The 26,454-nt window shown below is 47.2% G+C and overlaps 1 protein-coding gene across 4 annotated transcripts in view; it reads left to right on the top strand.

Annotated features, from left to right (window-relative positions):
• The window catches only part of LOC130529558 (helicase ARIP4-like), a 61,592-nt gene extending 35,332 nt beyond the window's left edge, over positions 1-26,260 (top strand). The window contains exons 2-23 of one of the 4 annotated variants that reach the window (XM_057039924.1): positions 5,062-5,305; positions 12,846-13,089; positions 13,812-13,945; positions 14,222-14,368; positions 16,616-16,836; positions 16,909-17,091; positions 17,239-17,372; positions 17,476-17,672; positions 17,747-17,950; positions 18,035-18,173; positions 18,258-18,435; positions 18,687-18,905; positions 19,092-19,210; positions 19,320-19,435; positions 19,741-19,840; positions 19,920-20,125; positions 20,285-20,460; positions 20,716-20,912; positions 21,028-21,227; positions 21,321-21,410; positions 21,505-21,603; positions 21,727-26,260. In XM_057039924.1, coding sequence (XP_056895904.1) covers positions 5,272-5,305; positions 12,846-13,089; positions 13,812-13,945; positions 14,222-14,368; positions 16,616-16,836; positions 16,909-17,091; positions 17,239-17,372; positions 17,476-17,672; positions 17,747-17,950; positions 18,035-18,173; positions 18,258-18,435; positions 18,687-18,905; positions 19,092-19,210; positions 19,320-19,435; positions 19,741-19,840; positions 19,920-20,125; positions 20,285-20,460; positions 20,716-20,912; positions 21,028-21,227; positions 21,321-21,410; positions 21,505-21,603; positions 21,727-22,733 — 4,344 coding nt within the window. In that variant the 5' untranslated portion in view covers positions 5,062-5,271 and the 3' untranslated portion in view covers positions 22,734-26,260. Of the gene's footprint in view, positions 1-3,608; positions 3,633-5,011; positions 5,306-12,845; positions 13,090-13,811; positions 13,946-14,221; positions 14,369-16,615; positions 16,837-16,908; positions 17,092-17,238; positions 17,373-17,475; positions 17,673-17,746; positions 17,951-18,034; positions 18,174-18,257; positions 18,436-18,686; positions 18,906-19,091; positions 19,211-19,319; positions 19,436-19,740; positions 19,841-19,919; positions 20,126-20,284; positions 20,461-20,715; positions 20,913-21,027; positions 21,228-21,320; positions 21,411-21,504; positions 21,604-21,726 lie in introns of those variants that run through there. The other 3 variants (XM_057039925.1, XM_057039923.1, XM_057039922.1) reach the window with 3 other exon arrangements.
• The last annotated feature ends 194 nt before the right edge of the window (positions 26,261-26,454 follow it).

The following is a 26,454-nucleotide window of genomic DNA, read 5'->3' on the forward strand; positions in this document are numbered from 1 at the left end:
AATGATGAATAGACTTGGGGGGGACCATTTTCCTAAAATAACTGTGTGTGTGTGTGTGTTTGTGTGTGTGTGTGAGTAAGAGAGAGAACAGATTGAGGAGTGTTTATGTTCTCCATTGCTGTTGGCATTCTGCATCTCAGATGAGTCTGTTGTGAGGTTTAGTCATATCTTTCATAACGCACACACACACACATACACATACACACACACACACACACACAGACACACACCAGAGAGCAGGAGAGTAATAGCCTGTTAGTTAGCCCGTTGCTCCCCAGCCCATGCGTAGGTGTTGGTAAAAAGAGAACACGTTCACACTCTCAAGTTCAAACTGAAGAAAAACAAGTAAATGTGTTTCCTCCCACGACCGCGGGAGACACCTGCTGCTTTAATCCGTCTGGGAAAGCATCTCGCTCTGCATATAAGGCAAAACTGTATTTTTCCCATCCAAGTCGGAACATCTTGAAATGAAGGAGTGCAGCGAACGCTGTCTTTGAGGTCGAACATACTCCAGAACCTTCCAGAATAAAGAGGAGGTCCGTCTCCATGCATGCTGGAGCCCAGCAGTGTCGCGGTGGGGGCCTTTTAGTACGCAACACTATTTGTCTGGGAAGGAATTAACACGAGTGTGCGTTGGTAGAACTGAGAGACACGAAAGAGTTGCTGTCTTCAGAATAATTTCTATAGAAAAGCTGACCTGGAGAGCGTTTTAATGGAGGAAATCTACACTATTCTATAAGAAATAAGATTTAATTGAGAAATTAAGACATAATTAACTTGGGCAGAGCATCAAAAGGACTACTTTCATAACTAACTTGTGTGCGTTCTTGTACATGCTGTGTAGTGAGGACCCCAATTAGCATTTCATCTAAAAAGTGAGGCCATTTTAGGGACGTGACCACAACGTAACTGGTTACTTAACAACTTGAGATGTGTGTTTGAGGGTTGTTTTGGTGTTTGGGATCGGAAGAGGTTGAGGTTAAGGGTGGAGGTTGGGGTCAGGGACTCGGCTGTGATGCAGTTTTGACCCCTCACACATGCAGCTTCGCCTCTCAGAAGAAATCTCTTTAGATTTGAATTTGGTCAGATTTCTAATGTTTCCTATACGTGCTTCCATAATAGGTGAGTAGTCACGGTTTTCCTTTCACCCTCTCTGCTGAAAACAAACCAGCTTTACAACCTAACGCGTCGGCACTTCCAGTCCGGTAAACTGGGCCGCGAGCGCCTGGGCGATTGGAATGCTGTCAAACATAAACTCGTAGCCTTGTGAAACCTTTTTTTGCTCCATCAGTTACGGAGCTAAAATGTGCTGCGACTCGGTGGCAAAAGGTCCTATTTTTCCCCAATCTTCATTATTTTCATTCCTCTCAGACAACTATGGATGTATAGAACCACATGCAGCAACCACTGAGGTCAGCTTCCGGCGACGTCAACCAGACAAACGAGGATTTTTTATCTTTTTTCCCCATTATCTGCCCACAGCAGATGTCCAGTACTCGTTTCAGCTGAGCTCTCTCAGGCGTTAATGACTACATTTCCAGAGTGAAGACCCTTTTTCTTCGGCATGTGGCGGTTGAATCTCACCAAATTCAGTTTCTTAGACGTAGTCCAATTTTGTAGTTGCGCATTATTGTTGTTGATGTGGGCTTTGAGACAATATGGCACAATTGGACATCGAATTATCCGAGCTTCTATTTTAAAAAAAAAAGTTTCATTTGTTGATGTTGTGCAAACGACACTTGCGAGCCTGAGGATGTGTCGGTGTTTGCTGACACAGGCCGTTCGTGTTTTCAACAGCAATTCGGTCAAAGCGTCTCTTTTATAACAATCTTGTCATTCTCGACATGCCGTTGTGTCTTCTGGCTCATCTGCCTCTCAAATAGGCATTTTGCATTCAAATGAGGCTCAAATGTATCTTATTTTGTGGCAGCAATGGCTTTAATTAAGGCAGTGTGCAAAAATCAAATACTCTCTCTGATTGGTCAATCGAGGTTATGTAAACAGTGAAATGTGAGCCGTCCTTCCTGACAAGGAGAGGCGTGGTCGGCCCTCAGAACTGTGGCAGTGTGGCAAAGGTGAATGTGTGTCTGCCGAGCCGGCCTGGCAGCCCTGCTGTCACCGCCTCCTCCCCCTCCTCCCCTCTCCTCCCCCATCTCTTCCTGCTGGCCCTCCTCCCCTTCAAGCGCTGCAGCAATGTGGGTTAGTGTGTACAGCCATGTGAGGCGGTGCTTTCACCTTCCCCTGCGCAGCGGTGCGCGCATGTGCATATGTAGGAGAAGCCCAGACCGCATGGTCAGTGGGTTCACGGTATAGTTGTGAAACAATTCCCCCCCTTTTATTGTCCTTCAGTGTGTTTACACAGAGTGAGCTAAGAGTTAGCGCTGTAACTATTCTCGTCCTCTGGTTCCAGCTTTAGTGCTTCCTCTGCCGTGTTTCTTTGGTTGACTCTTCTTATCTGTGTGGTTTTAAGTTTGGATCAAAGCCAATGTGGTCAAATATGGCCTTTCTGTCTTAGCTTAGCTTCTGTGCTGCAATAGCGCTATATTATTTGGGGGTCTTGCCTTGGGTAGATAACCCAGATTTCTCTTGAAAAGTCCTCAGAAATGCCGGTTTTCCACATCTGTGTGTCTGTAATCCACAGCCTTGGTGTTTATGATGTGCTAATTGGTGGTTACGAAGTGTAATACCATCCTGGAGTTTTGAGAAGTTTGCACTAACCAGCGAGTGCAGCTGACCAGTTCATGTGCGACGGGCAAAATGGGAAACTTAAATATGGAAATCAATGGCTTGAGTCTAGAATTAACTGGGAATCCTGTGGTTAAACACCAGTGTTACAACGCCCAATCCAGCTGTGTACTTTAAGATTTTAAGCAGTTTCATAACCTCAACATCACTTTTTTTTTTTTTGTTTTTTGCGTAATTTGCAGCCTTGCAATAAATGCCAAAGGCCACAAGTGAACCACTAATTCTTTAAAACGCGCAGCAGAGTTTTGGAGGACCATAAACCTGAAGGTCCCATTTTCTAGACTTCCTAATTTCAGGTTTTGTATTGGTCGTGTTGCGTTGTACTCCTGCTAATCGCACTTTTATGAGGCCAAAGTGGTGCGTGGATGTTCTGAAAGCAGTAATTTTGTGTAATTATTTCCTCCCGCTCTCTCTTCTGCCATCCCTCACCTCCTCTATACCTTCTCTCCCGGCTGAACTCCTTTACCCCTGTTACCTAAAGGCAGCTTCCTCTGAGGGGGTGTGGCCTGCTGACATCACTAGCCAGTCCTCTGGGGGGAGGGGTGAAAAGAAGGAGGAAGAGCCTGCGAGGGGGAAGGGAGGGAGTTTCAATGCGCGGCAGGCCGGGGCAGCTTTTCAGCGACTCATTGTTTTGTAATTGTCCCAATGGCCTTCTGTCCTCAGTAGAGCTCCGGTGGAGCAGCGACTTGAGACTAGAGCGAGGCTTTCAGAGCTTCACAGGCGGTTTGACACACTGATGTTCATACGGGGTCGTCGGGGTGGAAGTGTGAAGGCAGGACCACACAGGCAGCTGGAGCACGTTTGTCAGAGACAGTTCAGGGGAAGCATGGATTGCTCACCAGAGTAGAAGACAACCCCCCCCCCAAACTTTAAACCACATGACATGGGTGAGTAGCTGTGACTGCTTTTGTGCACCTCAGACTTTGGCGTTTGGATTTGAATTCTGTCTTTTTCCTCTTTTCCTGCATCTGTTTAATCTGCCTTCACCTCAGTGTGGAGGCATGGGGGGGGGGGGGGTTATCACACTGACCTAGATGTGGAGCCATGCCAAGGCTGCAGCTGGGCCACTTGGACGCCGCTCCGAGCTTTCATAAGAAAAGTTATGAAATGAATGCAAGGGCTGTCCTGAATTACCCCCCCCCCCCCCCCCAAAAAAAAAACTTCTTCAAAACTATTCTGTCACCTTCTCCCAAAATTGCACCACTTTTACCCAACAAAATGTAAGAACTTTGCTTCTTAAAGTTAAAGGATAAGCACGTTAACCTCCTGGAACAGAGAACGGTGAATGAATTTAAGGCGCTACAGTCGTCTTTCCTTTGTTATCAGCCTCCCATTATCAAAGTTGTGACTCTTTTGGAGTCAGCATTTTGTTCTTTTTTTGAACGAAGCGCCTATGAGACGTCACATTACCAAATGTGTGTCACATTAACAGTCTGAGGTTAAGCTTTCACATGCTGCTGTCGCAGGCGCGATGCCCCTGATTCACTCAGACGCATTACTGGAAAAACTTGTTGGATGTTGGATTCAGACAGAGGGCAAAAATCATGAATGGAGTATAATTGTTTTGTTATTTACAAAATTCCTTGTGTGGTGGAGGTAAAAGTCACCATGGTGCTGCGGTGACTCTCCACAGCTCCCATGATGGGGCTGCGATATGACGCCATTGTGTTTCTGTGTAAATAAAGGATGCCGTGATTGGGGAAGGGGGTAACGTATAATCTTCTGGGAAGATAACATGTATTTTATTATGCTTGTGTAATACACTTATGTTAAAAATTGGGCTTTTTGTTCTTCTTTTTTTAATCATTGCTAATTGCAATTAAATCTGTCCAACCTGGTCAGAAATGAAGGGGATCCCCTACATGTTAACAGCAATAACAGTGGGACAGAATAAAAAGCAGCACGATAAGATGCAGGTCGCATCTCACTTTCATAACATCAGAAATGAAAATGAATTATTTTAAAAGAAGGCTGCATGGAGGTGTGCCTCGGACGATCTGGGAGTTTGGGTGAGGCTAATTTTGAGACGCCTCTTCACGTAATAGTTTGGAACAAGCTCATAAACAGCGTGTGGGTGGCTGCTCCTATGCGTGCTATGTAGATCTGTCTGTTGTGGAGGAACGTGGGGGGGGGGTTTGGATTTGGAAGGACGAGGAGGGGGAGGGATGCGCGCGCAACAGCGCGGCCGTGCGAGACCCCCCTCGGACGGGCCCCGCCTCCAGCGTGAAGGGTTATGTAAGTTTTCGAGCTGCCAACCCTCCAGCCCTGCCGCCTCTGCCTCACAATCGCGCTGCGACCCGGAGAAGAACACGGCCAAGTCAGGGAGGCAGTCAGTCACTGAGGCGCTAGATTAGAGAGCAAACCGGCCGCACAACGGACGCAGAAAACCGGGAGAAATCCAGCGATTTTTCCAGAAGAGTCGGCATCGGCCAGAGTTTGGACAGGCAGGTCGGGAGGCAGATTCCCAGGGTGAGAAGAGGAAGGTGGGAACCAGAGAAGAGCGGCTCTTCGCTTCAGCCAACAAGCATGCTGCTGCTGGACGAGACCCAGTCCTTCACAGGTCGGTGACACCAGCCCCCTGACCCCCGAGGGTCGGGCGGAATTGAGCAGGTGGGAGAGGACGTGGGGGTGGGGGAGACGGGGGCGCTGTGAGAGAAAGTTAAGAACCTGGCTAAAGGCAGACGGAAACGAAGCTCTCGCTGAGGGGTTTGTGTCAGGCGGGGGGCGTCGGAGGCGGGCGGTGCGGCGCAGGCTGGTGGAGTCTGCTGAAGTTACTTAACAGCGTTGTGTAACACCGCGTCTATACCTTCCGATAAATTCGCTCAGTTTCTGCTTGTTCCTCTCCCCCACCGCGACCCCCGCCTCTCCCATCCTCCCTCCCCCCAGCCTCACCCACCCAAACGCGTTCCGTTCGGCCCGCTCTCCCCCACCCCAACCCCCTTCTCGGTTCTCCCCGTCCCGTCCTCCATATTTTTCGCCGGCTCTCCTCCGCGTGCCCGGTCGCCTCGCTCCCGTGTTGTTGTCGACGGCGCGCGCCGCGATTGGCTGTTTCTAGGGTTACCTAAACGCAAGCTGAAGCGTGATTGGCGGGTCCGCGTGGGCTCGGGCCACGCTGGATGTGCGAGCATGTGGAGGCAGGAAAACATATGGTTCATCAGACCAGTGGGTCAGGGCGGGAAGCGCGTGACGGCGGCGCGGGGCCACGAACGCGTCACATTTCTGATTTAATATCAATTATGTCCTGAAGAACGAAGGTTTAACGCTGAGATATTTTCTCAGCATTAGTTCATTCCAGTCAAAATGGTCGACTTTTTTAAAGCCCGTTGAACTATTTTAACAGGGAAGTTTAAATGACTACTGTTCCTGTGGGGCCCTGTGTGTGCGGTACATTTTGTCTACCCTTAACAATAGGATGATAAAAATTCTCTGTTCATCACAGACAGCATTGTTGACACACTACAAACCATCCACTCATTGCGTTCTTACTTAGAGGGAGCATGTTGGGAATTGTTTAAGTTCCTCTGTGCTTGTGCTTTTCATTAAAAAAAACATCTAGAGAGGTCTGTCAAGGCAAAACTTGCCATTTTAATTATAATTATTTAAAGGGTAGTTGGAGTGAAGAAGAGAAATGTGCCTGTTGCGTTCCTGTGCCTGCAAGTGTTGAGTCATGCCTTCCTATGAGAACATTCTGTACGTGTGGCAGAACCCTGATGACACAAGATATAATGGATCATCTTGTACTGGCCCCTGCTTCCGTCTCTTGTCTGCACTATAAGATCTTTGAGTCCGTGTTTCCCAACTGGAACAGCCAGTCTGGGTCAAGGAGATCTGGGGCCTGATTTAATGCAGGGAACATGTGCAGTCTGGCTGCTTTCATAACACCTCGCCACACAGAGGATGTAGGCTTCGCCGGGCCGGCCACATGGTTCTCATTCCCTCTCTGCTCATATGCTCTTTGGTTCAGTATTTTGGGTTTTTGATCTCCCCGTTTCCTCCTTTTGGTTGTAACATCTTTCTTTGTTCTGTTCAACATAAATTTCCTCCTGTACTTTGCGTCTCTGCGTTATATCTCGGAAATGGACCATTGTCTCGGCGCCCTGCCTTTTTTCCTTTCTCCATTGTCTCTCGTTCTTTACACTCATTATTGTCGAATAATAGATTATGTATGCATTGTTTGGCTCTTTATAGCCCCAAATGTTTCTCATTCTTGCCTTTTTGTGCGTGTATGTAGGAATCAGTAACCAGCCATGCTTTTAACTGTACCTACAGTCGCATTAATATGTAAATAATCCTTTAGTCTCAGTCACGAAGCAACAGCCAGACTACAATGCTCAGTGAACCAGCATGAGAAGGTGCACAGCAACAAACTCGTAGCAGGGAGACCAGTAATGTTGCAGCACAGAAACGTGCAACGAGAAGCTTCTCTCATCACTATTCTTCGCCTATTCCTCCTCCTCTGCAGCGGCAGCAGTGACACACTGGCCTACAAATACACAAATCCACCTCTCATCACCCCTGCAACACGCGCGGTCTCTCCGTCTCCTTCATGGGGGTGGGGGAGACGGGGCCGCTGGCCTCAAAGCTGTGGGCAGGTTTCATAACACACCTGCTTTGCTCTAATAACGCAGCCTTAATAAGTCATTCAGGCCAGTTTGTTATATAAGCGCTTCGTGTGTGTGTGTATCATGGAGCTGCATTCATGTTTCAGTTCATTTTTTTTCTCCTTGAAGCACGTTATATAACCTCGTTATGGTTAGCGACTTAATTATTTGATGCAGTTTTACGCAGTTTAAAGTAACATCAATTTTGCTAAAATCTTTACTCGGGCAACATTATTTCTAGATTTATTTTATCTTTTTCTGCACGCCACATTGAAAAATGAGATGAATTTATTCATGAGAGGCGCAATATTACCACTTCCTCATCACTGCTGCTCATGCTGCTCCTGGGTTCACTACACTGTGAAAGTGCCTTAAATAATTCCTGAACATTGTCCTTAAACTCAAAATATTGACACCGTGTGACTTGGGTGCACAGCTTTGATCTGATTTGGCGGTCCCTTCATCTGTTTATTCACCACATTCTCAGGTCTCTGACATCAGCACTGGTATTTTTCCCCAAAGCCACAATTAGGAAGAATGCAGGGAGAAGCCAGGGAACAGGGTGAACTGTACGAGACGGCATGGGCGAGGTGGAAAATCCCGACATCGATAGCGCTCGCACACGCTCTGCCTCGCGCTGGTCCACCAACCTGCTTTTAGGGACCCTGGGCCGTTCTGCGTTTATTTCAGAGTGTGCGTCTAAATGTGAAGATATTTGAAAGACACCCTTGGCACCGGTGACGCAGGAGTCCTGTGTGTTTGTGCGTAGGGAACGTTTAGTTCTCGTGAACATGCTGGTTGTGTAACAGCCAGAGGCGGCGGTTACATAAGCATCCCCCTTCGTCTGACCAGCCTTGGCGTTGGTGGCCTGTCTGTGAAAACAACCGTGTGTGTGTATGTGTGTCTGTCTGTGTGTGAGGGAGGGAGAGAGGTTGAAATAAGACTCTCACTGAGTATGTAGTTACAATGATTGCAGCAGCCTCTTCAGATGGGCACGACAGGAACATGTAATATTTTTATCACACTCACTCACACTGGCCTTGTTAGCACCTTCTATATTAATTCTTGACCTGTCTTCATGCTGTCACTTTGACCCAGTTCTGTCATTTACCATCTACTGAAACCAGAATTGTACATTTTTTGACAGCACATATGTGTTTTCTGTGTAATCTGCTTGCCACCTCCTAACACATCCAGTGGTAAATGTTGTCAATTATCCCACCTTTCCAAAAATAGCTCCATTATGACTGTATCAAATTGCTTAGAGGCATTCTAAAAAAAAAAAGAAGTAGGATTTGATAATGAACGCAGCCGGACACAGAAGTGTTGTGTACCTGCATGAGAGGAGAGGGGCGAGGAAGAGCCTTTACACACCAGCAGATGAAGTCATTGAGAGAATAAAGAGGTCTGGTGGGTACATGGGGATCTTGATAAACCTCTGATTATGAGGAATAGAAGGTATACATGCGCCGTATACAGCCGAGAGGCAGTCAACAGGAAATGAAATGGGACTTGGGTAGAAAGTGCAGGAGAACCTGCCCTAGTAGTTAAGGAAAATGCTCTTCTAAATAATTCAACGTCCGTTTCTATGGCAGGGGTATACGTGCACCAAGGCGTCGTGCCGGCCCTGCTAGCACAAGCGTAGCACAGTGTTGTGGTGATACATCAGGCCTGTGGTTTGTCTGCATCACTATTAATGGTCCCCTCTGTTTATGCGCGATCCTTTAGGTGGGCCGGTGGGTTCTTGTGGTTGTTTTTCTGCCCCGCTGTGCTGCCTCCGTTACATTTGACAGTTGTAGCTTTTGTCTCACCTACTTATTTTTTCCTTTTCCTGCATCTTTGACTAATAATGAGATGTAATCAGTGGATCCCCAAGCCTCCAAGCAGTGATGGGAATATTGTGTAAATGCTAAATTGCCAACTGAAGGAACTTAAACCCAGAGGTCTTAACTTTACATCATTACCATTTTATGTTATGCGGAGAGTGCAAAGCTATTCACACAATCAATACGTTCTGGGGCAGATTTTCCCTCCCACCAGCTTCCCAGAATCCGCGTTGAGTTGGGTAACCAGGCGGATTGTCTGTGTGTGATCGAAGGGGATTTTCTGCCTCATGCCCGTGGATGTTATCATCAGAAATCTGCTTACGTCGACAGCGAGCGCGGGGAGACAGTCGCGGTCTCCGCTTATGTCATTTGCTTTCAGAGTGTCTGGTCACTGACAGAGATGCGGAGTGGAAGAGAAAAAGCTGATGGAAAATGGCTAAAAACAGCCCACTGAGCCGACCCGTTTGTCAGTTTGACCACAAGAACGCTCGACTCATGTAGGCCAAGTGCTCAGGACTGGGGATTTGCTGTGTGGCCCACTCTCCCCAGCATTTCACCGGACTGACACATGCACCAAAAACTTGTTTATAATAGAAAATGCTCACAAACTTTTGTTGAGGAACATAATGAAAAAACTACATTCCCCAGCATGCAGTGATCCAGTAAAGATGACACTGTTGTCATGCTACCAGTGTAGAATTGTTATTGCGTAATTGCGTGCTGCCGATGTGAACAGGGTGTGTTCAAGACAGCAAACAAATGGGTTACACACGCCCCTCACTTTCTGACGCCAGCGGAACCATTCTGGGCCAGAGCGTCCGCAGAGATCGTGGGTTCGGTGCATTCGCGCCTTGTGAGTCATCGTGCGTCCCCTACCATGTTGCGGTCGCCCTGTCTGTTGGCCACCTGCAGAGTATTCAAGTTGAACTTGTTCCTTAGCAACCACCAGGAATCCAGCTGTAATTATCACCCTAAGGGGACACCTCAGTGGCTCTCAGCCATAAGGGAGTGTTTGGTAATGTTCTGGGACGACCTCAGTAATTACTGTAGGCTGCAGTGGGGAGTGGAGCAAATAGGGGGCGCTTTTGAAGTTAGTGTGTGAGACATAGAACACTTTAGAGCTTGCAGATGTTCTTTCCAGAATAATTTACAGGACCTGAGGATCCCGTATTTGCAGTGTTTTTATTTTCCGAGAGATTCTGTGTTGATGCACCGCGACATTCACGTTTTTTCTTTACCATGACCATGTTTCCATCAAGTCCCAGTGTGTGTGTGTGTGTGGGGGGGGTGCGTCTGGAGCCCATCTGCCCTGTGTGCTTATCAGTTCATGTTCTTTATTTTTACACCGTTTAAAGGATGCAGAAACACTTAGTCATCTTGACCTCAGGTGTATGTGTGCCCAGGTTATCCAATCATATGATCTTATTATGGGTTATATTTGGAAACTGCCAGTGCATCTCCATCCTGGACCTGTTGTGCGTTTGATGTGCACAGACCAAACCCCTCTGGCCTCTTCCTGGTGTTTTTGTACCCCCCCGTCTTTCTCTTTGAATGTTGACCTCCCTTTCATCTCCCTCCCCACAGTACTCTTTCTTCTTCTTGTCTGCCCCTTCTGCATGTGTGTGCATGTGTGTGTCTGTCTGTGTGTGTGTGTTTACATGTCAGGAGTCAGTGTTTAACTGTTCTGGGGATTATCCGTGTCTTGTAAAACCTTGTTTTGGTGCTCTCAGCTCTAATAACAGCGTGTCTCATAATGTCTCATGTTTTTGAGTGCTTTTATCAAGCAAACGCATTTTGTTGGGAAATGGGTTGTGTGTGTGTGTGTCTGTGTGTGTGTGTGTGTGTGTGTGTGTTATGTCCAATGTGTGTTATGCACTAAAACACATGGCGCGAGTGTAACAACTGAAGCAGCTTCAGAGAGGTTTCGACCTATGATTTATTAGTCAGCCTGGTTGTATCTCGTGGCCGTTAGTGAGATGAATCCGTCCCTCAAAGTAGCGTTGGATGGTCGTAGCTGTTGTTTACCTCTGTACCTTTAAGAAGACACATTTTCTGGAGGTCCGGCGTTGTCCATAGGTCACTACTGATGTGATCCTCATACATTTTCTTATTTTGGGGGTTTTGGACTAAACTCGATCACTGTGGTCTGCTTTAAAAGGGATTTGTCCCCTCAGAAGGGAGCTGATGTGGTTGAGTCTTTGCGGACATGCGACGGAATCTCGCCGAGAGCGTCCGGTGTCATCGGCAGCCGCGCCAGGAAGTTCGTTATCTCCCAGTTGGACCGAAATGATCCTTTATGTATGTTTTTCAGTACACAGTGGGCTCCTCAGCAGCCCACCAGCTCAACGCTCCAATATGTCCAGTGTGCGTTTGTCCTCATATTGTGGCACATTTGTGCCGCGTGTGTGTTTTGAAATGACAAACATGTATGTGTTGGCAGAGCATCCTTGTTTGTTCACTCGTTGCAGCCAGAGTCTTTGCTGTGTGTGTGTGTGTGTGTGTGTGTGTGTGTTATGTCCAATGTGTGTTATGCACTAAAACACATGGCGCGAGTGTAACAACTGAAGCAGCTTCAGAGAGGTTTCGACCTATGATTTATTAGTCAGCCTGGTTGTATCTCGTGGCCGTTAGTGAGATGAATCCGTCCCTCAAAGTAGCGTTGGATGGTCGTAGCTGTTGTTTACCTCTGTACCTTTAAGAAGACACATTTTCTGGAGGTCCGGCGTTGTCCATAGGTCACTACTGATGTGATCCTCATACATTTTCTTATTTTGGGGGTTTTGGACTAAACTCGATCACTGTGGTCTGCTTTAAAAGGGATTTGTCCCCTCAGAAGGGAGCTGATGTGGTTGAGTCTTTGCGGACATGCGACGGAATCTCGCCGAGAGCGTCCGGTGTCATCGGCAGCCGCGCCAGGAAGTTCGTTATCACCCAGTTGGACCGAAATGATCTTTTATGTATGTTTTTCAGTACACAGTGGGCTCCTCAGCAGCCCACCAGCTCAACGCTCCAATATGTCCAGTGTGCGTTTGTCCTCATATTGTGGCACATTTGTGCCGCGTGTGTGTTTTGAAATGACAAACATGTATGTGTTGGCAGAGCATCCTTGTTTGTTCACTCGTTGCAGCCAGAGTCTTTGCTGTGTGTGTGTGTGTGTTTCATAAGTCTTCCATATTTATGATCCAGTTCTTACATAAGCCTCATATCTAGTTCAGTGTGTCTCCAGTAGAGCAGCTAAGAGGACGAAGAGTGAGTGAGTGAGTGAGTGAGTGAGTGAGTGAGTGAGTGAGTGAGTGAGTGAGTGAGTGAGTGAGTGAGTGAGTGAGTGAGTGAGTGAGTGAGTGAGTGAGAAATGTTGGGCTCAAATGAGGCAATAGTTGGTGATAGTAAAAGACTGACCTGGGACAAAAGGACTTTTTTAAATTATTTTGAATAGCTGAGACTGGAAACTGGTTCCTCAGGCGTGAACATAGTCTAGCAGGCCTCCGACAGGTTTCCACGGAGGGTTTTATACGAAGCTTATTTGAGACAGCTTCCACTGTTTGCTGGACCTGATAGCAACGTGTGTTTTATATGTTTATTTTTGCTCGAACTCCTCAAAACTATGTCACGTCATCATATTTTCTTGGTTATTCTGAAAACAACCCTAACCTCGGCCCTCTCCCTCACACAGACCAGTCTCACAGCGCCCCCTTCAGCTCAGAGAATGGGGCTCAGGGAGGCGACTCGGACGCGTGGCAATGCACCCCTCCCCAATCTACCTCACCATCGGGAGAGACTCCGGCCCACCCGCCGCCCTCCCAGCCAGGATCTAGACCCCGTTCCAGGCCGGCAAGCCAAAGCCCCTCCCCTCCCTCAGCCCTCACCGGGACCAAGAAGAGGAGCACCAAACCAGCACACATAAGACGTAACATCAGGTACTGCAACCTCTCTTCTCCTGGAAAACACTTAATTTTGCACACAGTGTTGCCATAAAATGAAAAATGTCTCATTTTTGTCTTTTAATTAATGATAATATTAATTTCAATGCAGATTAAATAGAAATATGGAAATAGTATCTATTCATATACATTCATATATTATTCATTTTACATACTTTTATCTATTTATCTTCCAAAAAGAAGTTGGTGGGGTTTTTTTTTTTACACATTTTTAAAAAGTTTGTGATAATTGACACGCTGTGTGAAATGCAGTTTAGGGTGAAGTCAGAGCGTATAGATTTTAAAATATTTTCTTTTGATTTCAAGTGCGCAATGTTAAAACGGACACTTGATCAGTGTATCACATCCAGCAGACACGTTACTGTGACTCTGGTTTAATGGTGCTGCCTAAGAGCTGAGATGTAATGTTAGCATTCCCCCTTCTCTCAAGATTTTCTCTCGCTGTCTCTTATTATTGCCATTTGGATCGGTTAGAGTTGTCAACTTCCTCCAAATATGTGTGAGTCACGGCAGATTTCCCTAAAGCTTGTTTGGCAGACAGCAGGAGTTGGATGTGCAGCTGCGATGGCAGGATGCGCGAGTGATGGCGATTTCAGGAAAGGAGGGAGATTTCATTAGAAATGCTGACAAAATGATGAAAGTGGAAGTCCAAACAGCCAAATCGCAGGTTTCAGTGTGTTTTGTGTCGCTTGGTTTAGGAAACTGCTGAGAGAGCATCAGTTGGAGGCAGTGACCAAGGCCGCCCAGCAGGACGAGCTAGAGAGGCGGCGGCGCCTGGAACAGCAGAGGAAGCAGGATTTTCCCACACCGGCGCTGACTAAATACAAAACTGGTGAGAACACTGTAGTTCTGTTAAGAGGAGACATTCCAAACTATTAAACCCATTTCAAATAAGCATCTAAGCAGCTCACTGGCATTGCACTGGCGTATTTTAGCAAGAATGTGCGTCATTCGACCTGCCTGACCTGGACATTCTCTCCAGATTAATCACACTTTCCCAGCAACCAACTACCTCCCCCCGACATTCCACATTCCCTTTAAAACTTTATCGTTTTCTTTTTCTTTTTTCACACCCCTCCTCCCCCTTTGTGTCTCTCTGCCCCTCCAGGCGATGTGGCGAAGCGCGCGTCCTCATCGTCCGCTACGCAGCAGGAAGCCCGCTTGGCCGGACAGGAAGTGGTCTGCCTGAACAGCAGCAGTGAGGAGCAGAGCAAGGCGGCCGCACCTTCCTCTGCTCCCAGGCAGCATAAAACAGGTGAGACGGGGTCACAAAGCCTCCTTCAGTGATGCTTTTGCATTCTTTTCTTTTATAAGATTTGTGCCCCCAGATAAAGGCAGAGTCAATTAAAGGCTGTGTAGTGATAAAGTAGTGAGGTGTCAACTCTGGGGCAGTGAACTGAGTACTGTGAACTCCAGTGTGTTATTTTTAATTGGACTGAAATGTGAACTCGCTCTGAAGTGCAAACTTGCATATCACTGCTGAATTGCCTCGGTAGCATCCACACTTGATGCACTTTGGCTGCCTTTATTGCTGCTAATTAACGTGAATCGTCATGCGCCGCTGCAGCGGGCTGGATTTAAGGTTTTATGGCAACAGCGCGATAATCAGCTAGACAAGAAGCTGCCAGAGAATCAAGCTGTTTGCCTCCATAGCAGTTTTTCTATGGTTTGTTATGGAAATGCCTCTTTACACGTAGCATTTATTCCAGCTACATCCATTCAGACCTTCAAAAGGCCAAAGCCGGATTCACAGACATCAAGCAATGCAGCCTTAATAGCCTGTCGACAAACATGCTTTTATTGAATCATATACAGCGTTTCACATTGTTTCTGAGCCTCGGGTGTCTGGAAGGTCGCCACATTAAAAGGACCGCGCCGGCTTTAATTTCCAGGAACGATACTTTAAATTGACCAAAACTGCGTGTGCCTGTTTATGAGCACTTCTCGACATGGGGGGTACATCATGTTCCCATGACATTTTAAATATTTTTATGCACAACTAATGAGCTGAATTCCCCTCAAGAGACACACACACATACACGCGCAGTCCTTTTAAGCTAGCTATTGGAGATAAACACGAGTGTCAAAGGACACAAGCGCACAAAATCAAGGAAAACACACGCACTCATCACTCACACACAAAGCTGGTGTGTGGCATGTCCTTGATGGATCAGTTCTATTTGTAGATACTTTTATTGTGAAGTCTGCCTGTGTGACTTGCTGCTTTTGACTCAGACTCCCCCCGAGATGGACTAGATTTGGGCTGATTCGCTAATTGTTTTAGGGAATTAAGGTTCAAAGATGTCATCATGCATCATTAAAAAGACGGCATTGTGCATTAAGGATGATTTAAAGTATGGCTAGATTTAAAGCATCTACATAGGTGATTCACTGATGTATTGAAGCTTAAAATGGATGATGATTAAGACTAAGGAGAAAAGGTGTGTTATTGCTCAGGAGGTTCTTCAGAATGAAAAGTTAAGGCTGTCATTGGAAACGGCTCCATTTCATAACAAGGGAAAGCGCTTCGCGCGGCATTTTTGACTGCACTTCGCATGTGTTTTATATCCTGTCGGCTCTTACATTGATCCAGGGATTTTCAAGAGATTCTTGCACGTCCCAAATTGTGAGTGCGTGCCGCCGTCACTCCCATCAGAGCACACCCGCACATTAGAGATCAATGAGATTAACGAGGGAATGAAAAAGCCAAAAAGCGATGGAGGCAGGAGAGATCAGTGCAGGTCTGTGGAGGGGTGAAGAAAGCTTATGCTGGTTATGAGCTACAACACACACACACACACACACACATAGTGGCACAGTGACATTTCTAGCTGAGGTTGCATAACCAGCCCCCCCCCACTTTAATCCTACTTGTATAACCAGCCATTCACTGCAGTTATATAAGCAGCCTCTCTTCACACACTAACATACTGACACACACACACACCTCTCGTTTCCTGTCATGCCCTCACAGATGGCTTGTGTAAGTTTCACCACCTGATATTGTTAAAGTTTATCAGATATGGGTTTCAATACGTGCGCGTGTGTGCGCACGTATTGAAACCCATACCGATATTCAAGTGGGAGACAAGGTTGGATGTAGTTGAGCCAAAGATATCCAGGCTACTAAAGTATAATAATAACCACTGCAGAAATACTTCTGAGCCAAGTCCCAATTTAATGGAGGAGCCACAAGCGAACCCATTAAAACCTTTATCACGCTCTTAATGAGGAAATTTCTAAAAGACTTCCTGGTTTTTCCTGGTGCATATCATCTATTTTCTAATTTTAAGGCTGCGATACCTGCGGAGTCACAGAACCGTCTGCTGTATTAGCGTAACCGTTATTATTGTTACAGTGACGGTCGGCTGGGGCGTGTGAGCCGTAGTTCCAGGAAACGGGGACCATGAGTTATTTAATTGACTTTCTCACCATCTGCAGAGTGTCGTGCACGTACTGATCCATGTCAGCCTGTTCCTCACCTTCTCCAAACGCTCCACAGATGTGATCTGTCTGAGCTCCAGCGAGGACGACCCTCTGGCCAGCAGAGGGCCGACCAGGGGAGAGGGGAGCGAGAAGAGCAAGCGGAGCGGCACACACACCGACGACGCCTTCAACCGCCCGGACGCCCAGGGCAGGGTGCTGGTCAACTTGAACCATCCGTCCGAGGAGAAGGACATTTTCCTGTTGCCTCAGCTGGCCAGAGCCATCAAACCTCACCAGGTACCTGCACCGACGCGCCATCGGTCGTTCGCGTATGTTCGGTCTGACCGTTTCGTCGCCTTCTGCCGTCAGATCGGCGGGATCCGTTTCCTGTACGACAACCTGATTGAGTCGGTGGAGAACTTCGGCAACAGCAGCGGGTTCGGCTGCATTCTGGCCCACAGCATGGGCCTCGGCAAGACGCTGCAGGTCATCTCCTTCATCGACATCCTGTTCCGACACACCCGGGCTCACACCGTGCTCGCAATCGTCCCCGTAAGCACCCGCCCCTTCCGTATCTGAACGCGCACGATGGGATAGATCAGGGCTCACTTTTTGTATCAGTCAGATAAGCAGAAGTGGGAAGTTACCTCTTTGGTGGAAAATTGGGAATAGAGTGTTGATCCGCTGATTCTCTCCCAGGTAAACACTTTACAAAATTGGCTGTCAGAGTTCAACACTTGGGTCCCGGCCCCTGAGACGCTACCGCCAGACACAGACCCGGGCCTGGTGGCCCCTCGCGCCTTTAAAGTTCACATCCTCAATGATGAACACAAGTAAGTAGTCCTTTGACCTTCTTCTGCCTCTATTCTCACAAGTTAATGCTGTCAATTCTGTGGTTCCACAACTTCACACCTTGCGCTGCCTTTTGTCACCAAGGAACACGGCGACCAGGGCCAAGGTGGTGGAGGAGTGGGCGCGGGATGGAGGGGTGCTGCTGATGGGCTACGAGATGTATCGCCTGCTGTCGCTGAAGAAGAACTATGTGGCCGGCAGGAAGAAGAAGAACAAGAAGGCGACGGGGCCTGTGGTCATCAACGTAGATGAAGAGGACAGGCAGCAGGAGCTGCTCAAAGGTAGCAGGGAGGAAGGGGGAGAGGCAAATGATGTCAAACATCGTAGAATGTCACTAAAGAGATCCGTCCCCCAGGCATAGAGAAAGCTTTGGCCAGGCCCGGTCCCGATGTGGTGATCTGTGACGAAGGCCATCGGATCAAGAACTGTCATGCCAGCACGTCGCACGCTCTGAAGAAGATCCAAACCAGACGGCGCGTGGTCCTGACAGGCTATCCCCTCCAGAACAACCTGATCGAGTACTGGTGCATGGTCGATTTTGTCCGCCCAGACTTCCTCGGTGTGTACTCGCCTGTTGCTTACGGATGCAAAAAGGCGTTGTTGGCGTCTATTTGATGTCCGACCTTTTGTTTTTCCGACCAAGGCACACGGCAGGAGTTCAGCAACATGTTTGAACGGCCAATTCTGAACGGGCAGTGTGTGGACAGCACGCCCGAGGATGTCCAGCTGATGAGGTACAGGAGCCATGTTCTCCACAGCCTGCTGGAGGGCTTTGTGCAGAGGTGAGAGCTTCACAGCCAGGAAACGTCCCGTCAGAGCCTCTTTTTTGGTTTTTCTTTAACATACAACATTGATCTTGATTCCAGACGAGGTCACGATGTCCTGAGGGACCAGCTGCCCTCCAAACAGGAGCATGTGATCCTGGTGCGACTCTCCCCCCTGCAGAGGGCGCTCTACACCGAATTTATGAACCGCTTCAAAGAGGCAGGAAACACTGGATGGCTCAGCCTCAACCCACTGAAGGCTTTCTCTGTTTGCTGTAAGGTGAGAAGGAGGAGGAAGAGGGGGTGCTTAAAAGTGATGCACTTTATTTTCATTGAGTCTCAGGGTCAATTTTATCTTCAAGTATCAGACAAATGGCAAACTCATCAGCTAAACTGCAAGAATAACCCTTCAAACTGACATTTGTTCAGGTTTGGTGTTTTTTCAAATGCCAGGACACGATTGTTACCGTTGTCGTCGTGTTTTTGCTTAATAATTTGCCGTTCTCACATGGCTGATTTCCTGTCGTCCAGATTTGGAATCATCCAGACGTGCTGTTCGAGGCCTTGCAGAAGGAAAACCTGGCGGGCGACCAGGATTTAGACCTTGATGACATCACCACCACAGCTCCCACCCGGTGTCTCTCAACACCCAATCAAAAGCCCAAACCCCCAGAGAATCCACATCCCATCGGGGGGCTGAGTCTGAACCAGCTGCAGGAGAAAGCCAACCAGGTCATCACCTATGAATGGGTACGTTGGTCTAACTGGAACTATAATCACAGATTGTATAATCTATTTAAATCTTTTGTGCAACAGAAGGTGTCAAGTTCTGAACTGGGTCATCAGCATAACTTCTATTTGAAAGACATCATCTGTGGATCTTAAAGTGAGGTTTAAATATAAACATCAATGGTTTCTTCCCACCTGTGTGACCAGGCAAAGGAAATCATGTCCGACTACAAACCTGGCGTCCTGGAGAACTCTGCCAAAATGGTGCTGCTGTTTCATCTGATAGAAGAGAGCGTGAGGAAGGGAGACAAACTCCTCGTCTTCAGGTAGGAGATGAGAAGGCTCAAGAGCACATCAGGTTTCAGCTTCCTTTAATCAATATACACCCATATACTCAGGCATTGTCTTATTTTTCTCTTTGTCTTCCTTATGCAGTCAGAGTTTGTCCACACTGACAGTGATTGAGGATTTTCTTGCCAAGAGGCCAGTTCCTCCATCACCCAAGAAAGACAAACCGAACCAGACCTGGGTCCGCAACATCAACTACTACCGTAAGTCATCTTCAGCCAAGTCTTCTTGGGCAATGGTGCTTTAAAACCAAGGAAACCTTTATTTTGGAGGAGGTACATGTCATTCAAATCTCCTGCAGGGATTATCACACGCTAACCACTTTATCGTGTGTAATTCTGCCATCTAGTGGTCTGTACTCGTAACTGTCACATTTTGGGACGTGGTTTTTACACGTTTTGCCTGGATTTCACATATTTTAGAGATAAAGACACAACAGTAAAGCAAAATTAATGACATGACATGTGTCATTGCGTTAGTCTGATAACTATTTTTGTTGTCATTAAAGGACTAGATGGGAGCACGACCGTTTCAGAAAGGGAGAGACTAATAAATCAATTCAATGATCCATCCAACACCTCAGCGTGGCTCTTCCTGCTGTCGACCAGGTAGCAATGACACGGCAGCTGCACATTTCAAGAACATAAAAATGAGTGGGTTGGATGCTGATATCGCCATGGTTTTCAGGGCTGGTTGTTTGGGAGTAAACCTGATCGGAGCTAACCGTGTGGTGGTTTTCGATGCGTCCTGGAACCCTTGCCACGATGCCCAGGCCGTTTGTCGTGTCTACCGCTACGGTCAGAGGAAGCCTTGTCATATTTACCGGCTGGTGTGTGACTTCACCCTGGAGAAGAAGATCTACGACCGGCAAATTTCCAAACAGGGCATGTCTGGTAAGTGAGAAAGCACCATTTCCAAACCTTGCAAAAAAACAGCTACTGTTAGACAATGTCAGCTCCTGCGATGCTTTTTCAACGTCTGTCTGTAATTAGCGGCTCTTGCGGTAGATAAACAATCTTGGATTGACACACTTGATCTGTTGTTTCTGTCAGACCGGGTGGTGGACGACCTGAACCCAGTGTTGACCTTCACCAGGAGGGAAGTGGAGTCTCTTCTTCACTTTGTGGAGGAAGTGCCGGATCCCTCCCAGGTCCAGCTGCAACCCCAGGAGGGCCTGGAGAGTGTCCTCAGGAAGGCACTGCACTTTTACCCTCAACTGATTACTAAGGTAGGACTTGGGCGTGAATAAATAAATGGTCGCTGTGCGCACCCTAGTGGCCGTTAGCTGTAGCACATCTAAGATGTATCAGTAATGTTACCATTTTTTCAAATGTGCCCACATTTGTCCCCTTTCCCCATCTTATTGCACCAAAAACAATTGAAATGAAAGGGAATTTTAATTGTTCACATTAAGTTTTGTTGAAATGGATAAAAATGAAGTTGAAAAGGCCCTTTATTTACCTCCTGTTTTTCTTTCTCTTAGCAACCTTTCCCCCACGAGTCCCTGCTGATAGACTGCAAAGAGCTAAAGCTGAGCAAGGATGAGAAGAAGGCAGCCAAGAAGGGCTATGAGGAGGAGAAGAGGGCCTCTGTGCCTTACACACGTCCCTCTTACGCTCACTACTATCCTGCCAGCGACCAGAGCCTCACCAACATCCCTGCCTTCAGTCAGAGGAACTGGTCAGTGAGTCAGAGCAGCAGCCATGACTATCAGCACCACAGATAATATAAACAGTTCCTATGAGCACATTTCTTATTAGAATGCACTAATAAACTTTCACAAAAACTTTCACAGGCGCCCGTCTCCTCGCGCTGAAGAGAAATCCATTGGCAGCGTCCGCCCCGTGCCGTCTGCTCCAGTTCCCATGATGCCATCTCAGGCGTCTTCAGGCTCTGCCCCAAGAGACACTTCAGATGCATCCAGCCTTGGAGGGTTTCCTGTCCACTGCCTGCAAAAAGCCGGAGTATTTGTGCAGAAGATCGTCACCACCACCGGTACATGAGACTGCCGCTTCTCTCTACCTCCGCTCTCATCACTGATACTATTAAGATCTGTTGGTGAGTTTGAATCTCCTCCTCCCGTTTCAGACCTGGTGATTCCAGGCAGCAACAGCTCGACAGACGTCCAGGCCAGAATCACCGCCGGGGAGAGCATCCATATCATCCGGGGGACCAAAGGTACAAACTCCTCTGATTGTTTTATTTATTTATTTATTTTTTGTTCTCCGGGGACACATTTCATTATCTTTCTATCTTCGCCTGTATGTTTTAGGGACATACATCAGGACCTCTGACGGACGTATTTTTGCTGTCAGGGCAGCTAATAAGCCCAAACCTGCAGAGGAAAATGCTGCATCTTTCCCAGCCAAAAGTAAGAAATGACTAAAGCTGAATGTTGGCTACTAAACCATGTTCAGGACCCACTGTATGTTCCAGATAAGTGTAACTAGCCTAGACCTCGCTTGAGTGCTAATACCTTGGTTTTTCTTTGCAGCCTTCCAGGCTCCAGCAGAGGAGTCTGCCAAGGTGGACAACGGCTTGTTGTCACCTGAAAGGAAGCAGCAGCAGCCCTCTGACATCTTGCCCCGCCCTCTTTCCCCCGACAGCCCAGAGATCATCAGCGAGTTGCAGCGCTACACTGGGGTTGCGGGAGGTCCCGGGGATCAAACGCAGAACGGCACGCCTTCCGAAAATCAGGTGCAGCCTAACGGCGGCGGGAATGTGAACCACCACGATGCCTCTGTGACTTCTGTAGTTCAACCCAACATGGACGCTGCTGTTGCTCAAGACCTGAGGATCGGCTCCAAGCGTAAAGCCTCCAGCCCACCCCCAGAGGAGCATCCCAGCAAGCAGCACGCTGCAGGAAAACACTCCTCAGCCTCTATGGCCTCACAAGGGTTCCCCTTCTCGGGAGGGTACGGCCTACCTCCTCTGGGCATCAACCCCTCCGTGCTGGGAGGGTCTCTTGGGCTTTTCATGGGGGCTGGCGCGCCTTATCTCCAGTCCCCTCACACCCACCCGGGGGAGTCCGGTTACATCTACCCAGACCTGTTTGGCTTCGGAGGAGCTGGCGCAGTCCCCGCCTCCTCTTCTTCAACAACCACCGCTACGCTGTCGACAGCTTCCTCAACATCAACAGTCAGTGCTCCCGGAGCCATGCCGCCATATATGCTGCGACCCAATATGGCAGCCATGGCTGCGATGCTCCCGCCCGGCTTCCCTCTGTCCTACAGCCAGTCTCTGGCTGGCCTCTATGCTGGATCCATGCTCCCCGGAGGGCTGCCGGGAACCGCTGCCTCCCCTGGTCTGTCTGGGGCCAGCTATGTCTCCCAGTACCCACCCACCTCAGCCCCTAGCTCGTGCTCATCTTCCCCCTCCTCCTTCTCTTCATCGGCACGGTCCGAGGGCCACAGGGCCCCCGTGCTGGTGAACGGCAGGAATATTAGCAGCGGCTGCAGCTCCGAGGATGAGGGCGATGTCACTAAGGTGAGAGGAGAGTGACGGGAGGCTGCGGTTGTTGGAGAAAGCCGGATTTGATTTAGTAGTCATCAAAAATAGGATGATAATCTAGAGGCTAGAATAAAGGCATCAAGTGGTCCAAGCGGCAAAGGAGAGGTAACTAAAATGCCCAGACTGGACACAAATGGACATTGCTGAAAACCACCAGACGACGAGCGTGTAAAAGGTCCAGATTGAGAAGAAAACGACTGTCAGATGATTTTGAGCTTCCAAGGTTTCGTCCCGTACTGGCATCACTGGACTTGACCTGCTGAAGATGGGCCTGCAGTGATCACAGATGGCCACTAGTTGCGCTGTTGATGTTTTGAATTCTGTAATTTCGCTAAGTGTCGACGCTCTTTTGCTTCTTCAGCTAACTGAGAAAAATCAAAAGTTTGACGGAGGACCTTCGGAAGAAGGTTTGGCGATTACATTCGCTGGTAGTAACGTTTGTTAAATATCAGTAAGTCAAATGCTATTGTTCGTGGAGTATTGCTACTGATTTTGTTTCTTAAAAATGAAAAAAAAAAATCAAATGGGACTCTTTAAAGCATTTCAGTAGACTAATTCACTGCCAGGACAGGGGGTATTGTACATTTTTGTGGCTAAACGATGGAAAAAAGTAAATCTCGAAGTACTGAAGAGGCTTCGAAGACTATTACTGAAACCTTAAAACTCCAGAATGTACGCTAATCAAATGCCTTTTAATCCAGGCCTTCTTGAAAAGACTCCTCTTCAGCATCGGGCACGGGAAGACCTATTTCTTCTTTTTTTGTGTGTGTATTTGATAAATGTTTTGGGTTTTTTTTAACTTTTGAAAGAAAACGATCGCCTACAGCCAGGTGATGAATGAGAAAAAAAAGGTTCTTATGAGGTTTCCTCCATGTAGCGGAGGAACAACCAACACGATATGCCTTTTTTCCTCCATCTTTCTGAATGTTAACTGTGAGGGAGGAGAGGTGAGGAGAGGCGCCGCAGCTTTCTGAATCTCGCCCGCAGTCTTACTGTAGCCTAGCGACAAACGATGCAAAACACTCACTCAAGCCTATAGACGTCACGACCCCAGAGGAACTGAGCAGGCAAAACTGCGCATTTCGGTGCGCCTTGTGTCATCACCGTGTCTGTACCCACGTGTCCTGTTGTTAAGGGTTACAAAAGGAAAAGATTGAAAATGAAGATGAACTCGTGTCGATTTGATACCTTGTTCCAAGCTGATCCTTTTCTCTCTCTCTCTCTTTTGGATCATTTCGTGAACAGTGTTCGTCCTGAAACCAAAATTGAACTGTTTGTTTTTGGAATCGTTGGGGAGACCTTGTGTAGCTTTGCCAAACGCGAAATGCTGATCGGAACCCTCCCCTGAGAGGCTCGTGTCCCAGAGAGACCAAATGTTGTTGCACCAGGGCAGATTTCAAAGTATTGGAGAACCTCCACCTCTCCACGTAACGCTGTAAATCTCTGCTTAAACAGATCTCACTGCTTCTGTGTCAAGTTTAGCCGCCGTTCTGTTGTTCCCCTCCAACTTGGATCGAACCACTGTCATCTTCAAACTCTCCAAACGGGCTTTAAAACAACAAACCAGCAGCTCTTTAGTGAATCAGACCTTCATGCTGAAACTGCCCGTCTATTTAAGTTCCTTTTTTTTGTTCCTTCCTTTTTACGCTGTTTGACATCTACCAAATTTAATTTATTTATGACGATGCATATTTATTCATTTGTGTTTTTTATTTTTGTACGATGTTCTTTGGTCGTTGCCATTGCCACTCGGAAATTCCGTTTGTAAGATTTTGTATTGTCGTCTGTTCTTTTCGGGTTGTTTTTTTTAAAGTGGCGGCGATCCGCCCGTCTGACCCAGCACGTGGGAGCTTGTGCAGGTGAACCGACGGGACAACGATGGAGCACCTTATTAGCAAAGCTCACGGTCCTGACGCGGTCGATTATGTCCCATTCACAACAGCCCTGAGCAGCCGCTGATATAGAAAAGCCCAAAAGATGATATCAGGGCCGCGTGAGGTAACAGGCCGACATACGTGCTCCTTCATTAGACTCCCGTGTTGGCTGACCCATGTCATGCGAATTTGTGATGTTCTGACCACGAGCCATTATTTTGTGCGTGTTAAACAATGTCGTTTCACACGTGATGGGTCAGAAACCGAGGCGGACCAAACACACATCAGCAGAGAAGACAGGAACTAATGGCATCAAGTGCTTTTCTATCCATTTTTGTTGTTCCTCGTTATCATATCATAAAAAATGCCCCTCCTTGTCATCTCGACACTGGCAGAATGAGATTCCTCGGCGTCGGAGGGCTCGGCTGTCAGCTCGGTGTCCGCAGCTCCGACTCCAGAAGCTTTCTACTTGAATTTACATATTTATTTATACGGATGATTCAGCCGGACGAGCCGACTGCTGCAGTTCCGTTTTAGCTGAGGAGAAGATAAAGCTGCTGTGTTCGAGGACTGGCTCTAGTCAAAAGCCTGATGTAGTTTATAGATGGATTATGTTTATGACCTTGGATTACTTTTAGATCCCTTTTTTTGAATTTTGTAAATAAAAAGAAACATGTTCTCAATCACACACTTTTGAATTTCTTTTACAGAAACAGCGGAGGGGGAGCAGTGGCTGCCCTTCTTTTCCCTCACACACACCGACACACACGCTCACTTTTGCATATCATCACTTATTTGTGCTACTTTACAATTTATTTCTCTTGAGGTAACAAATTGACATAGCCGCTGTCAGCACGACTGGCAATATTCAGCTTAGTGGTCGTCCTGAAACCTCTTCCAGACATATTTAGGTTATTGAATAAAAACATAAAACCTTTTAAATATGTCATATTGAAAATCTCCCAAACTGCACAGGTTAAATGATGTCTTCAGCATTCTGCTTGTTTTAAGCACTTAGGGCAGATGGTGGAAGGGCCAGAAATGGCTATGAATAGAATAAAAATATGAATAAAACAGCTATTTCAGATGACATCACCTCCTAGAACAAACTCATTTATCTGTAGTTAGATTTAATAATGAAGCTTGAGACTCATGTGATCACTGGAAGGTGAGAACTGGGTTTGGTCTGCAGCCATCTGCTCTTTAAGATGGTTTCTTCTGCTCTGTGCATATAGAGATGATTTAGAGGAGGGGAATAAGCCTCCTTTCCTTTGAGATCAGTAAAATTTGAAAGCTCAGCTTTAAAGGAAGAACCATATCAGTTGGTGGTTACATATCACACCTACAAAGCTGCCTGTGTGACTTGTGTTTTAGCATGCATGGTTCTCCAAGTTACAATGTTCTATGTGTGTGTTTAATTGTGAGAATTAAAAAAAAAAAAGCGCATGTACCATGAAGCACAATGACTTTTGTTGCTCGTGTCTCTGTTTTTACAGAGGTTTGTGACTGTTTTCTCTCCGTGAACTCTTGAGTGAAGTGTGTGTCTTCGTTCCATGTTTCCCGATCTGTATGTGACCTGTTCTCTTGTTTTGGTAAATGTGGTGTGCAGGCAGACTGTTAAGAATAAAATTAATGCATCTGCAATGACTTCTGGTGGTTTCCACTGTCACACTCCTAGAAAAAACTAGACAAAAATGTGATCTATCTATCTATCTATCTATCTATCTATCTATCTATCTATCTATCTATCTATCTATCTATCTATCTATCTATCTATCTATCTACAAAGGTAAGAAATCCGACAGATTATCCAATAAGAATCATATAAAATAAATATG

This window comes from Takifugu flavidus, chromosome 8, assembly GCF_003711565.1.
Source record: "Takifugu flavidus isolate HTHZ2018 chromosome 8, ASM371156v2, whole genome shotgun sequence".
In the NCBI taxonomy this organism is placed as follows: domain Eukaryota; kingdom Metazoa; phylum Chordata; class Actinopteri; order Tetraodontiformes; family Tetraodontidae; genus Takifugu; species Takifugu flavidus.